The sequence below is a fragment of the Apteryx mantelli genome, chromosome 10, assembly GCF_036417845.1.
Source record: "Apteryx mantelli isolate bAptMan1 chromosome 10, bAptMan1.hap1, whole genome shotgun sequence".
NCBI classification, from domain to species: Eukaryota; Metazoa; Chordata; class Aves; order Apterygiformes; family Apterygidae; genus Apteryx; species Apteryx mantelli.
The window spans coordinates 14,295,030-14,307,500 of NC_089987.1; the positions used below are offsets into that span (position 1 = coordinate 14,295,030).

General features: G+C 36.9%; 1 protein-coding gene across 1 annotated transcript in view; it reads right to left on the reverse strand.

Moving 5' to 3' along the window:
* Positions 1–2,388: 2,388 nt before the first annotated feature.
* URI1 (URI1 prefoldin like chaperone) overlaps positions 2,389–12,471 on the reverse strand; it is a 44,887-nt gene continuing 34,804 nt past the window's right edge. Inside the window, exons 7-11 of the mRNA XM_067302520.1 lie at positions 9,332–9,512; positions 8,173–8,440; positions 7,459–7,601; positions 5,502–5,760; positions 2,389–3,212 (exon numbers count right to left, since the gene is read on the reverse strand). Of these exons, the coding sequence (XP_067158621.1) occupies positions 3,021–3,212; positions 5,502–5,760; positions 7,459–7,601; positions 8,173–8,440; positions 9,332–9,512 (1,043 nt within the window). The 3' untranslated portion in view covers positions 2,389–3,020. The remainder of the gene's footprint in view (positions 3,213–5,501; positions 5,761–7,458; positions 7,602–8,172; positions 8,441–9,331; positions 9,513–12,471) is intronic.

A 12,471-nucleotide genomic window follows, 5' to 3' on the forward strand; every position in this document is an offset into this window, starting at 1 on the left:
ATCATCCCACTCTGCAAACCCTCTGACTAAATTAAATATACTGCAGAAAAAGCACAGACACATTCAGGATCCCTATTAGGGAAAACACTTGTGCTTAGTTTTAAGCATGTGGTTAAATCCATTCTTCTTTCCGAAATCTTTGAGACATAAGCACATGTCGAAGTGCATTCCTGAGTAAGGATGCTTCTGTGAACCAAGGCCATAATTCATTAAAACCCAAGGTGCATTTATCCTATTTTTTCTTGTGAGCAGGGTTGTGAAAAAAGGGGGGAAAAAAAGAAAACAAGCAAAGAATTAATTTTGATTTGAAACTGATCTATGGTGACAAGGAGCATTTGGTTTTGCTCAAGTAACTAGAAGTGGGAAGCATTACAGAAGATATCTAAATAAATCTTTTTAAAGGGGTTTCTCTCTCTCTCTTTCTCTCTCTCTCTCCTTTTCCCTCTAATTACCCATGTCTGGTAGTCTTGGATCTCAACCCCTTGTTATTTAAAATACATATTCATGGAACTATATTTTACAGTTGCACTGTTCTGGTTACAAAATAGCTTCTACTTTTCTAGGACATAATTTCATTTTGTTTAGCCAAGAATTCATTAAAGAAGCTATAAATAACCTCCTTTAAATATTTAGCCGTGAATAGAGGGTGGACTGGCATTGATGGCTTATTTTAGTACTAATGCAATATGCTTTAAAAAAAAAAATCTACATTTTAGCATGAATCAATTTAATCATTAACACTTTCAATATGATTCTCGGGATCTGCTTAAAGCTCAGATTGCCCCCTCCCACATAGAAATCTTCAAGGAGTCAGGCACACAGGAGAACTGCACAACTTTCCATAGAGGAGTTCCTGCATCAAAACACAATTTGCTTCCATATCCTGGGGAAAATACAGCCCGGTGGCTTTCAGTGAGCTGCTCCTCAAGCCACGGATCGCAGCGAATGAACCATTTGCTCCCTTATTGCGCCTTTAGCCCTTTGGCACCAGAGTGCAAAGGGTCAGGCACTGAGCTGGTCTTTGCTGTCTCTTCTCTTTGGCTATTCCAGAAGACCCCTTTCTGCCTCCTTCTACCAAACTCTCAACACAAGTTCAGCAACATTTCCTGACAGCGTAACTATACCACCTTCCAAATATGCAGCAGAGGACATCACCATTAGATGCTTATACCTATGAGTATACGTGGGGCATTTGCATTTTAGCTGCAGAGCAGCTTTCCCTCATCACCCTAACCACTCCAGCCGCTTCAGCAGCAGTGTGCCCTATAGACCCAGCAATGCAAGGGAGGCAGCTGGGACTTTTAAGTCACCTTAGAAAACTAACAAGGCTTCCACCCTCCTTTTAAATTAAGAGCAAAGTGTTTGAAAACAAGGGGCTGATAATTCAGATCTGCTAGCCTGGCTTAACAGATGAAGTTACAGTATGAGGTGTTCTGCTCCTGTGCTGTAACGTGAAAACAAAAGACTACAGGACAAGGCTTAGTTACTTGGGCAGAAGATGAGGAAATGGCATTACCTGACTTCCTGTTCAAACAGATGGCCGAGTTACCGAAAAACAGGTGCTGGTGGCTCTAAGGAACTGTGTGTTTACCAAGTCACAGAACTGTGGCCAGAAGCAAGTCCTTTCTTACATCTTGCAAGTCTCTATCCCACTTTTAAGACTGTAGTTTGATGATGTCAGCTTAAGAGTAAAATCAGTTTAAGGTATTCCACCTCCCAAATGCCCTCTGTCACTGTTTTCCCCTTGTCCTTCTCAACACATTACCCCTTTAACTATGCTGCTACAAACATGCTGAGAAACAGATCGGGGAACTGGCTAGCTTCAAAAAACATGCACAACTCAAACTGTCATTTGGGGTTGTTTTGTTTTTTTGCTTTTTTTAAGCCAGTTCAGTCAGCTATTATCTTCGAAGGGATGACCCAACAAAAGTTGTGTCAGCACAACTCCGGATGGCGACAGGACAGGAATGAGTTTCTGGGGCAGAAACTCCTAGAGCCAGTATGGCTCTCAGTCAAGACAACGATGCACAAAACTGTTGCCCTAGTGTTGTAGCGCTGTTAATGCTTCAACTTTATTTCAAAATGTAAGACATTTTTCCTTAGTACTGACTCCCTCTGGGCATTCCCAAGACAATTACAATGTTTTCTGACTATACAAAAGAACTAGGAGATTTTGTAATCATAGTCCGAGTTTATGCTTCTCTCCTTAACAGCATTCAATTTCCATAGACATTCACTTAACAGAGGTTAGAACACAATGGCAGAAGAGAATGGACTGCTTTTATGTCCATGTGGAAGCAAGCACTTCAAGATGGAAATGCAAGTTCAAAATAAAAACCTCTCCATGTTTTATTTTCAAATTATTGATAAAGCAACAAAAAACACAAATTTCACAGCTTTTTTACTGAAAATTTAATTTTACAAAATACCCTTTTCCATCAAAGAAACTTCCCTGCAATGTACATGAACCCAGCATTTTATAGATCTGTACAGTGAGATACCAGAGAGGTTTGATAGAAGGAAAAAAAACAAACTTTTAGCAGACACCTAGTAGCAAAACCTACAACAATGTGAATACAAGTGTTTTTTAAAATACTAAAGCAAGTAATGAAGTATAACTGTTGAATCTATTTGAAATGTGAAAAGTTTCCTTAAAATGGTCCATATGGTATGTGGAACATCACAGCTGGTACAAAACTGCCTGTATTTAGGTTTAAACACAAAACAATGTAAGGAACATTTTTTGAAAAATAATCCAAGTGCTGCTATCATAAGGCAAACATATACAAAGGTGCTGACAGCATACAAGGAAGTTAACAAAATAAGATGAATACTGAAGTGTTCAAACACTGAACTTTTTTTTCTTCCAATATTGCCAATAGAGGTTTAAAAGATAAACAATGCCAAATTAACGTAGGACATCCTTTTAACTAGCTAGGTGTAATGCATATAGTTTTACATAATCTCAACAAATGTGAAACTAGGCATTAATATTCAAATTTGTGTTGTCTAGGCAAGACCTAATTATTAGTCTGTTGCATTCTGGCAGCTTTGAATTTTGAAATCCTCTTTGTAGTTTCTTCTGATGCTTCGGACAAAACTTCCTCTGATTTTCTCTCCAGAATGGTAGGCAGGATAGGGTGAGCAATGACTGGGTGTGGTATTAAGGAGGGAGACAAAGGCTCCTTTTCTATAACAGTTCCAGAAAATGCCTACAATAGAAGAGAATACTCAAAATGAGCTAATAAAATGCAAATGTGAAGCTATGCCCATAAGGTCATTACCCTATATTAGCCTGATTAGGATTGTTATTTCTTTTAATCAAAAGTAAAGAAATATCTTTAAATCGATGATTGTTCCTTGTATAAGTAACCAAATTGTAATTAACCTCAAAATATAGCTTGTTCAAAGAAGACTGAATGAAAGACAGTGTCTTAAAAGTACTGCTTAATCTCATTCCAAACGGCATAAATGATCTCAAAATTTGCTTTCTCACTGACACGTGTTCAAGAAATAAAACAGCTGATGTAATATATAGTTTCATTTTGGATAAAAAAAATGGGAGAGATTTTGCAAAGCAGGGTATGTCTGCATTTCCATCATTCGTCATATTCTATGACTTAGTATCTTCTAATTGCATCAAGCTGACACTGCATACAAATTGGCAAGCACATATTTTGTTTGCTTTTTCCTTACCAAATATGATCAAAAAATGGCCAAATCAATTTATACTTAAGAGAATAGCAAACTATTTCCAACTATTTCTCTCTACAAAAGGTCTAATAAAAACATCTGATGTTTAAAAATGATATTTATATGCAGACTGTTCTATGACTTAAGCTTTTTTTACTTAACTAAGAAATGACCACGGTTTTGGGAAAACATCTGAAAAGAAGCAACTCAGAGCTACTTTTCATAAACATATTTAAGAACAAATCGCCATACTACGTGTTGAAAGCCAAAAATTCAGAATGACTCAGGAAAGGGGAAGCAGTTTACATCCAAGGTTTGATGATCATACTGGGCACAAAGAAATGCACACCAGATTTATTAACTATGCTTAATTTCATTTTTGCAAAACTCAGTTACCAAGAAAAACAAAGTAAAACAAAACAACCACTCTTTTCTTGCAGGGCCTGCAAAAAAGCAGCTTTTTTTGTTTTCTGCTCCAATAACTAAACTATGCCTAAAGGTGTGTCTGTACACAATTGCATTGTCCAAACAACACTATTTCATGTTCAAAAACAGGTAAGTAAAATACAGCCTAGGAGGATCATAGTACAATCAGAAACAAAGGAAAAAAAGTGTGTGGCAAATGGTAATGGAGAAATAATTTATTTCAAGCACCCATGAACACAACTGAAAGCAAAACAGCAGCATTTAAAAAGGCATGTCTTTAACCAGAGCGTTTTGTTCACTCTACTTCAGCTACTTAGAAAATACATTACATAGAGAATAGCCATGTCATATTCAGAAAATGGACTACTGGCTAACATCTAAAGTGTACTTAGATATTTTATAAAAATATAGAAAATGTAGTCCAGAAAGGTTACAATCTTAAGTGCTAACTCTACAGAAGGATCTTCTAGCATGAATCTTCGCATCTTCCCTGTATGTCAGCAGCTGTATAAAAAATATTGATTAAAAATAGCTTTTATGAGGAATTATTTTCTTGTCAAAAACAATTTTTCTAAAAAAAAGGGTTTCCATTGAACATGTTTGTTGCATTGGGACTACTGAAAATTCAGTTTAACTGAACTTGAAAAAATTAGTATTAAGTTCTTACCAAATAAGACTGAGAAATAGTCAATGTCACGAATTTCAGAGCAGCAGTTACATTTAGTTCTTGCACTTATCCAGTCACTAAGCAACTGTACATTTTCCCTTATGTTGTACAGTTTCTTTCCTTTATGATTAAGCCACGAACTTTCCAGAAACGTGAAAGTAGATTTGTGTGGAATCACTAATGGCCCCAGTTTGCAAGAGTATAAGCAGAGATGCAGTGCTTCCCACTACTGGATAATTCCTCTCCCTTTGGCAAGTCCAAAAAATCACTTTGCTGATAGTTGTGGTCTTTAAAACTGAGAAGAACATCTGGAAACTCTCTCTCTATCATCTGTGCCCCAGAATACTGATAAAATACAGGTTACAGAGAATCCACCATTCCCATTCACCAATTAGCAAGTTTTTTGTTTTTTTTTTGTTTTTTTTTTTTTAGCTTTTAATTCCTGCTATATACCCTGCAATGAAATTTCCAGGATGGCCCAGTACACAAGACACTGGTTTCCATAACACCAGCAAATACCTGACTCATTCCCTCCTCCTTTGCCCCTAGAATTTGTATGACAGAAACATGTCACCTGACAATGTCATTCTGAAGTGAAATCAGTCAGGAGTTGGAAAATTATTTTAAAGAAATGAAACTGATGGTACTGGCAACTACACTGGTCAGATTTTTCTAATTAATTATTGATTGTTGGCAGGGATGAAAAAAACTGTACCTCAGATGTCCCTGATGAGGGAGGAAGCTTTTTCGGTAGTTGCTGCTGCCCCTCCTCCTCCTCTTCCTCCAGTATTCCTTCGCTGTTGTCACTCTGAGTAGCTTCATCATAGCTAATACTCCTCTGAACTCCTCGTCTGTCATCAAACTCAGCAGCACTGTTCTCACTGGTATCGCTACAAACACTATTCTCTCTGCTTCGAGACTTCAAAATTGATTTACGAGGGACATATTCTCCATTCACAACATCAACAAAGACTCTATAAAGGAAAATGTTAGCTTTAATAAACCATTGCAGGATCAGATGACAAATTTCCAGTGATCTTGCTTTGTCTTTTCTACAAATTAATTATGATATGCTTTTCCAACTTTTTGGCTGTAGAATTACAATACTGTACCTTTAGAGGTATTTTATTTACCAATGAACAAGAAGCAATTCTCCAGAGCAAACGCTGTTATGCCCTTTATTCAATCATTAAAGCTGGAATACTCTTTTAGGAGAAAATGTATAGTTCTTTGAAAAGTGTTACAGAAAACAGAGTAGTGTGATTTACAAAGTTTAAAAAAGAAAAAAAAGAAAGGTAAACTAAATGATTTTCATAGTTGTTTTTGTAAAGAGAAACAGAAGGTCACAGTAACAGGTTTCCCAGAATGAATCCTTGTCAAATGTAAAATATAAAACAATAACAACAAAAAAGAACTTGAAATGTTCACTTGCACACAGAAAGGATGATTTTTTTTTTTCCTGACAAGTGCCATAATCTTCTCCTCTGAGTAACCACATTATCAGCTTTTAAGTTCAGATCAATGTGAAGAAACTTTTCAGGTATTAACAGACTGTAAACTGATAAACAGGGCTCTTTCTACAGTTTATATTTAATTTCCAAGACTTAGAGTCAAGGGTGGGCAGAGAAGAAAGAGTAGCATGGGAAGACAGTGGCAATTTTATTGGGAGCAGAAGCAAGCTCATAAAGGAGGAGCCCAATGACTGGATGAGTTCTGAAGGCGTTACTTGTTTCTTAACAATTTTATATTCATCACACGCTTCTAGGAACACTTGCATATCTTCTACAAAGGATGGAGCTCCTCTGCAGAGCTCAGGGACAGCACCTCAGAAGAATCCTTCACCTCATTTTCAGCCCCAGCAACTGTAAGCATAGGATGGGTCTTAACTTTCCACATTTGGGGCCACATTTTTTAAGACATTTAAGTGCCTGAATACACCAACATACAAATGCAGTACAATCTTCACAAGCACTAAATCAGCTAATATAATAGGTGTTTATCTTCATCTCTGAAAACCTAAATACTTGTTTTAACCCTTAACCTTATTTTATTCTTTTATACAGTCCTCTCACTCCAAGGTCGTATTTTGCAAGGTGAGCATTTCATTTTACTGAGAAGAGAGATAGTGATGGACTGAAGTTAGGGGAAAAACAGCACAGGGAGAAGGCATACAAGAGAATTACACGAGCAAAAGACTTGAGCATATTCTGGAGGTACTGGACAGAGGAGACAAAAAACCCATCCATTACTAACAGGGTAAAGAAAACAAGCAAGAAGGAGTATTGTAAGTGACAGATCTGGTCAGTTATGTTTTAAAATAAACACAGAAGCAAACAACAAATCATTAATCATCATGCATAACTGCTGTATTTCTTTACATTGCAGATGATATGCCTTGGCAAATTGGAGTAAATTTCAAAAGCTCTGAAGAAGTGGATTCATGATCAATTACTAGTTGAAGAAAACAATTCTAAGATAAGAAGTGTTTCATGGGTATGAAAGCATGGCAACCACACAAGAGCCAAAAATTTTCATTTTGAAGTAGTAAGTTAGATTCCAGCTGTTTCTTTCAGGAAATAGTGGGCTCATTTTCATACTATAGGTGAACATACATGAAGAGAGAATAGTCTGCTTTGGGGAAAGTTCATGCACCAATATTATAAATTACACACCGGTAAATGTCTGCTGGGGTTCTGATGTTAGGCAGTTCGGGAGTTGCATGGCCATTGCCATTGCTGTTCTTCCTTTTACGCTTGGCCTCTTCTTTCTTTTCACTGAATTTCAAAGTAGTATTTTTTCCCGTGTTTATTCTTACCTGAAAATTGAACACAAGTGATGGTCTAGACCATAAAATCAACAATCACCAGGCTGCAGTATCATGCGAGTTCTGACATTCTCCTATCCAAGCAGTCAGGGACTACAAAGCACAGCCAAGTTAAACAGACGTGTAAACAGTAACATTCATGGTGCAAACTGTTTATTCTTAAACACTTGCACTAGGCTGGGGGATTTCTTTGCACTAATGTGCATGGAATTTGCATGTAATATGTGACAATTCTCCTTATTCATCAGCAGCTGAGCTGTTCAACAGTGAATTTAATGTTAAGGAAAGTGTCATTTAAAATCTCCTAGGCAGGGATGCTGCCTTTTAGAATTCTGAAGCCAGGACAGCAACACATACATTTGAAGATCACTTTTTTATATCATATTTGTAACTGCAGGATTGAAATGGTGGGTTTCAAGCATTTGAAGAAAAATCAAAATAAATTTTATCTACAGTCAGAATTCTGTAATATCTACATGATGTAAAATTTTCTATTTTAAATAAGGTATATGGTATATATGTTCTATATAATCTTTCGGAAGAAACATAATAATGTACAAACCCTTTTAGGTTCAACAGTATGAGAGAAAAATATAGTTGGAATAGAGCTATCTCCAACATCTATGTCATCTTCGTCATCACTGTGATAATGAGTAGAGCCATTAACTTGGCCACCAAACAAGTCTGAATTTGTTACTTCTTTCCGGAAGTTGCCCTGAGTAATACAGCCTTCTGCTCTGTATGCCCCATTCAAATCTGTCCTCTTATCTTCTTTTTCCTCTTCAGAAGAGGTTGCATCTTCTCCATTTGTCTCAACTGTATCAGGCATCCTATAAAATTAAAAATATCTAAGTGAACTACGCAATGCAATTCATACCCTTGACAGAGCCAGGCATACAAAATAATCAACAAGCCTACATGTTAATTTTCTTTACACAGATACTATATTTTTAGTCAGATTGGGGAGCCTTTTCCATACTCAATAAGAATGTCCATATCCTTTCCATGGCAATTGAAAATACCAAAAATGTGATATTCTGGCTAATGACGTGCATTTCTTTAGGATCAGAACAGATCTAAAGATGTCATTAACCATTACATGAGTAACGCCTACATTGTGAATGATGGATTTACCTAGCCTGCAAGAAATGGATTTTACTTCCCCTTTTTCTATCATCTCAAAGAAAAAAGTACAACAACGCTGGATATTCACAAGATTATGAACGATTACACTAAAGGCATTCCTTATCCATACTGAACTTCCTGGATTGGAAACACCTTTGGAGCCCAATATTGACGAATGGAAGAGAAGCTGGAACTGATTATGGCACCTGAACTTCGGGTCTGACAACAGACCATTTGCTGGAGGGAGGGTCATAGAGGCTCTGACTCCCTGTGCCCCACACCTATTCTTTTCCTCAAACTTCCTGCTCCCTGCAACAAGTTTAGAGCGGAGACAAGTGTTATGGCCACTGTCTCCGTTAGCAGGATGTTCCCTTATCCTGGAGTACTCTTTCCTGGCTACACAGAGGCAGATTTTAGGTCCTTTGTCTATCCAGTGTGAGTTTTATTCATATTCCATCCTTCTTCTACCTATTATTATTTTAACTGCATCTATCTAGTCACATATTTGCACTTTTATTCAGATCTTTTACATACAAACAGAAAGACCCACCTACTGCTTTTTGAAATCCAAACCTACATGTGCTACAGCACTATACCTGTCAAGTTCACCAAGTATCTCTTCTTGTCTCTCAAGCTCTTCTAAGCGTGCCCACAGTTCCTCCTCTGACTGAAAACGGCCCACTGATTTTGTATCACTTCCATTTTCTTGAAAATCAACTTCAAAAATGTTTGATATTTTTGGTTTTGAATGGGGTTTGTGAGCAGTTCTGTATTTTCCTGTATAACAAAAAGATGCAATTACTAATACAGTTGACAAAAAACAACAGAAAAAAACTAAACCCAAAGAAATTAAGGAATATGGGCATAGCATTTTCCATTTCAAATTACTGTTTAACTGTTTAAGTGAAACTGTCAATGAACCAGAGCACTAGCACAGGATACTAGTCTCTGGATGTTACAGAAATAACAAGGAAAAGCAGAGATGTTTATTTACAAAGCAGGAGATACTGATCCTGTCACATTTTTATTACTTTTTTTTTGTTTTGTTTTGTTTTTTAATCTCTTACAAACAGTAGACTTTGATTTGATCTGATAGATACCAGCATGTGAATGTGACATTTGCTCACTGTCCCATTAATAGCACATTTTATTAACTGGGAAAACAAACCTAGTTTGTACATTAGCTCATTTTGGACAAAGTTATCTATATTCAAGAAGCAGGGTCTTTCTTTTTAATTTACAATGCAGATGATTAAAAGTTATCTGTAATTTGGAAAAACTGATCAAAATCAAATTATTACAAAACATTTATTTCAGTGAAAAAAAAGTTTTAAAAAGCACTAAAAATTGTCTTCCAAAAATAATAACTACAAAATCCTTTAAAGCTTCAGAGGTGACTTGAGATAAACACTTGTGAGTAAATGGTAGTCACAGACAAGTTTTTGCTGGCATTTAAAAAGTTTTCATACCTATTAAAATGGTAAGTCCATTCATTTTTGAGGCTGGAGAATACTTTTTACTGTTTGAGCACTGTCCAGCACATGGGGAACAAACATTACGCAAACAATACTAATGCTTTAGCTCTGTATAAGTGAAAGACAGTACGGCTTCTTTAATCCACTTTTTCCCCCGAGACTGCCAGCTCCCTGGGGCACACACAGTTTCGTGCTTGGTGCCCCCAAGCAGGGGCTCCTAGGGAAGTTACTCCCCTTATCTGCCCATCAAAATCCTCACATGTACCACTTGTTCCTCTTTACAGCATCGAAGACCCTTCCACTTCCATCACTATCACAAGTAGACCTGACCTTTTGTTTGTATAATGGGACTCCAGTATCTCTATGGGTCTTATGAAACACTGATTTCCACATCTAATCAACAGTAATACAAGTTGCCATTAGGCATCTTTAAAGCTTTAAGATCTTTAATTAACCAATTAAGTGGCCATTTTTTTTATTTTAAGAACTCCTGGTTTAAAGATATCCCTATCCAAAGGTCTCAGTTTATAACTTCAATCCTGAGATAAATACAGATTCAATAGCAACAATAAAAAGCAAACAGGTGACTATGAGTAATGTTGGAATGTGGGTCCTACTCTTCCAGAGGACAGCATTTTTCATTGTGTCATTAAGAAAGGGCTGAAATATTCTTTATTAAGACTTAAATATAAATTCAGGCAAGCCAAACAATCAAAGTAGCTTGTGAGGATTTCATTTGGTTTAATTACAAAGTTAATAAATAAAATTTGGAAGAACTATTTAACTATATTTCAATTCGATTTTCAGATTTTTACAAGTTACCCAGAGAGGTTGTGGAGTTTCCTTCCTTGGAGGTATTCAAAAGCCACCTGGACACAAACCTGGGCAACGTGCTCTAGGTGACCCTGCTTCAGCAGGGGGTTGGACTAGATGATCTCCAGAGGTCTCTTCCAACCTCAGCCATTCTGTGACTCTGTACTCCTGATTTCTTTCTGTTATCTTTCAGTATTAACACATGACTTGACTACCAAGGTAACCACATGGCATCCTGAATGGCTGCACTTCAACATGCCCATGGTTCTTTCTTCTAATTCTGACAAAAATCCTGTCAGTTAGGAAACCAGGTCAGATCCCAAAGACAGCAGAGGATAACCATTTACTGCTGCCAGTATAAGAATTGTGCTGCAATGCTTATACACCGTTAGTACAAAGCACTACCAGTAACTTCATACGTTAACCAAAAAAGTGAAATATTACAATACAGAAAACTGAAGAGTCAGAAATATACCTATGAGACACTCACAATACTGTTTTTTTGTCTTTCTCAGAGATATAGCCCATTTCCCTATCACCACAAATGACTCCCAAGCTGATGAAACTTAAGATTGCCTCAAAATAATTGCTAAGTCATTCTGTTAGCTATTTCTCTCAGTAAGCATCAGTGCTGATAAAAGTAGTACATAATTTCCACTTACAAATTTTCAGCAAAAATTAAGATGATTTCAAAGAATAATAATGATGAAAGTTTAAGATGCAATAAAAAGCTACACAAAGGTTGTCCTGACAATCTACAACATGCTGTTATAGTAACGGTAATAGTATGTTACAATAGGATTCATTTCCCAGAATGTTAAAACTTATATTTTGCAATGACATCTGCCCACAGTAGAGATGTCCCCTTCAGTCAACCTAAGCAAGTAAAGAATATTATGATTTACTCCAGAAAAATATAAAATTAAACTACCCAGCTAACTATCTAAACTAACCATCTGCAAACCACAAACTACTCTTTCTACGCAGTGTCCTACTGACACTATTTTCAGAATATAAAACCACTTTTTCCTCCAACTTTGCCAGTTTTACCTATCAAGCACCACTTCAGACAGCACAGAAATCAACCATTTTCTTATCACATCTGTCTTTGTCTTTCAGTGTCCTCACCAGAAATCTTTAAGAAGTATCGGCTTCAGTACATTTGCAAAACCTGCATACTGAGACTGTCTTTGGATTTGCTTCACCCACAGTAGTGAAATGCCCCAGGGGATGACAACGTTTACATTGTCTCAGTTATGTCTCATCCCCTCTGTCTCCTGCTGACACTACTCACATACTTCCTGAGTAACAGAGAGCGCCCAAGTTTCACGAGTATTTCTTCTTCTGTAAAACACAACACTTCCCTCATGCAAATGAATTCTTCTCCAGTACTCTCTCCAGGAGCCAGCCTACTTCATTTTCTGCCTCCCTTCTTCTAGATATTTCCA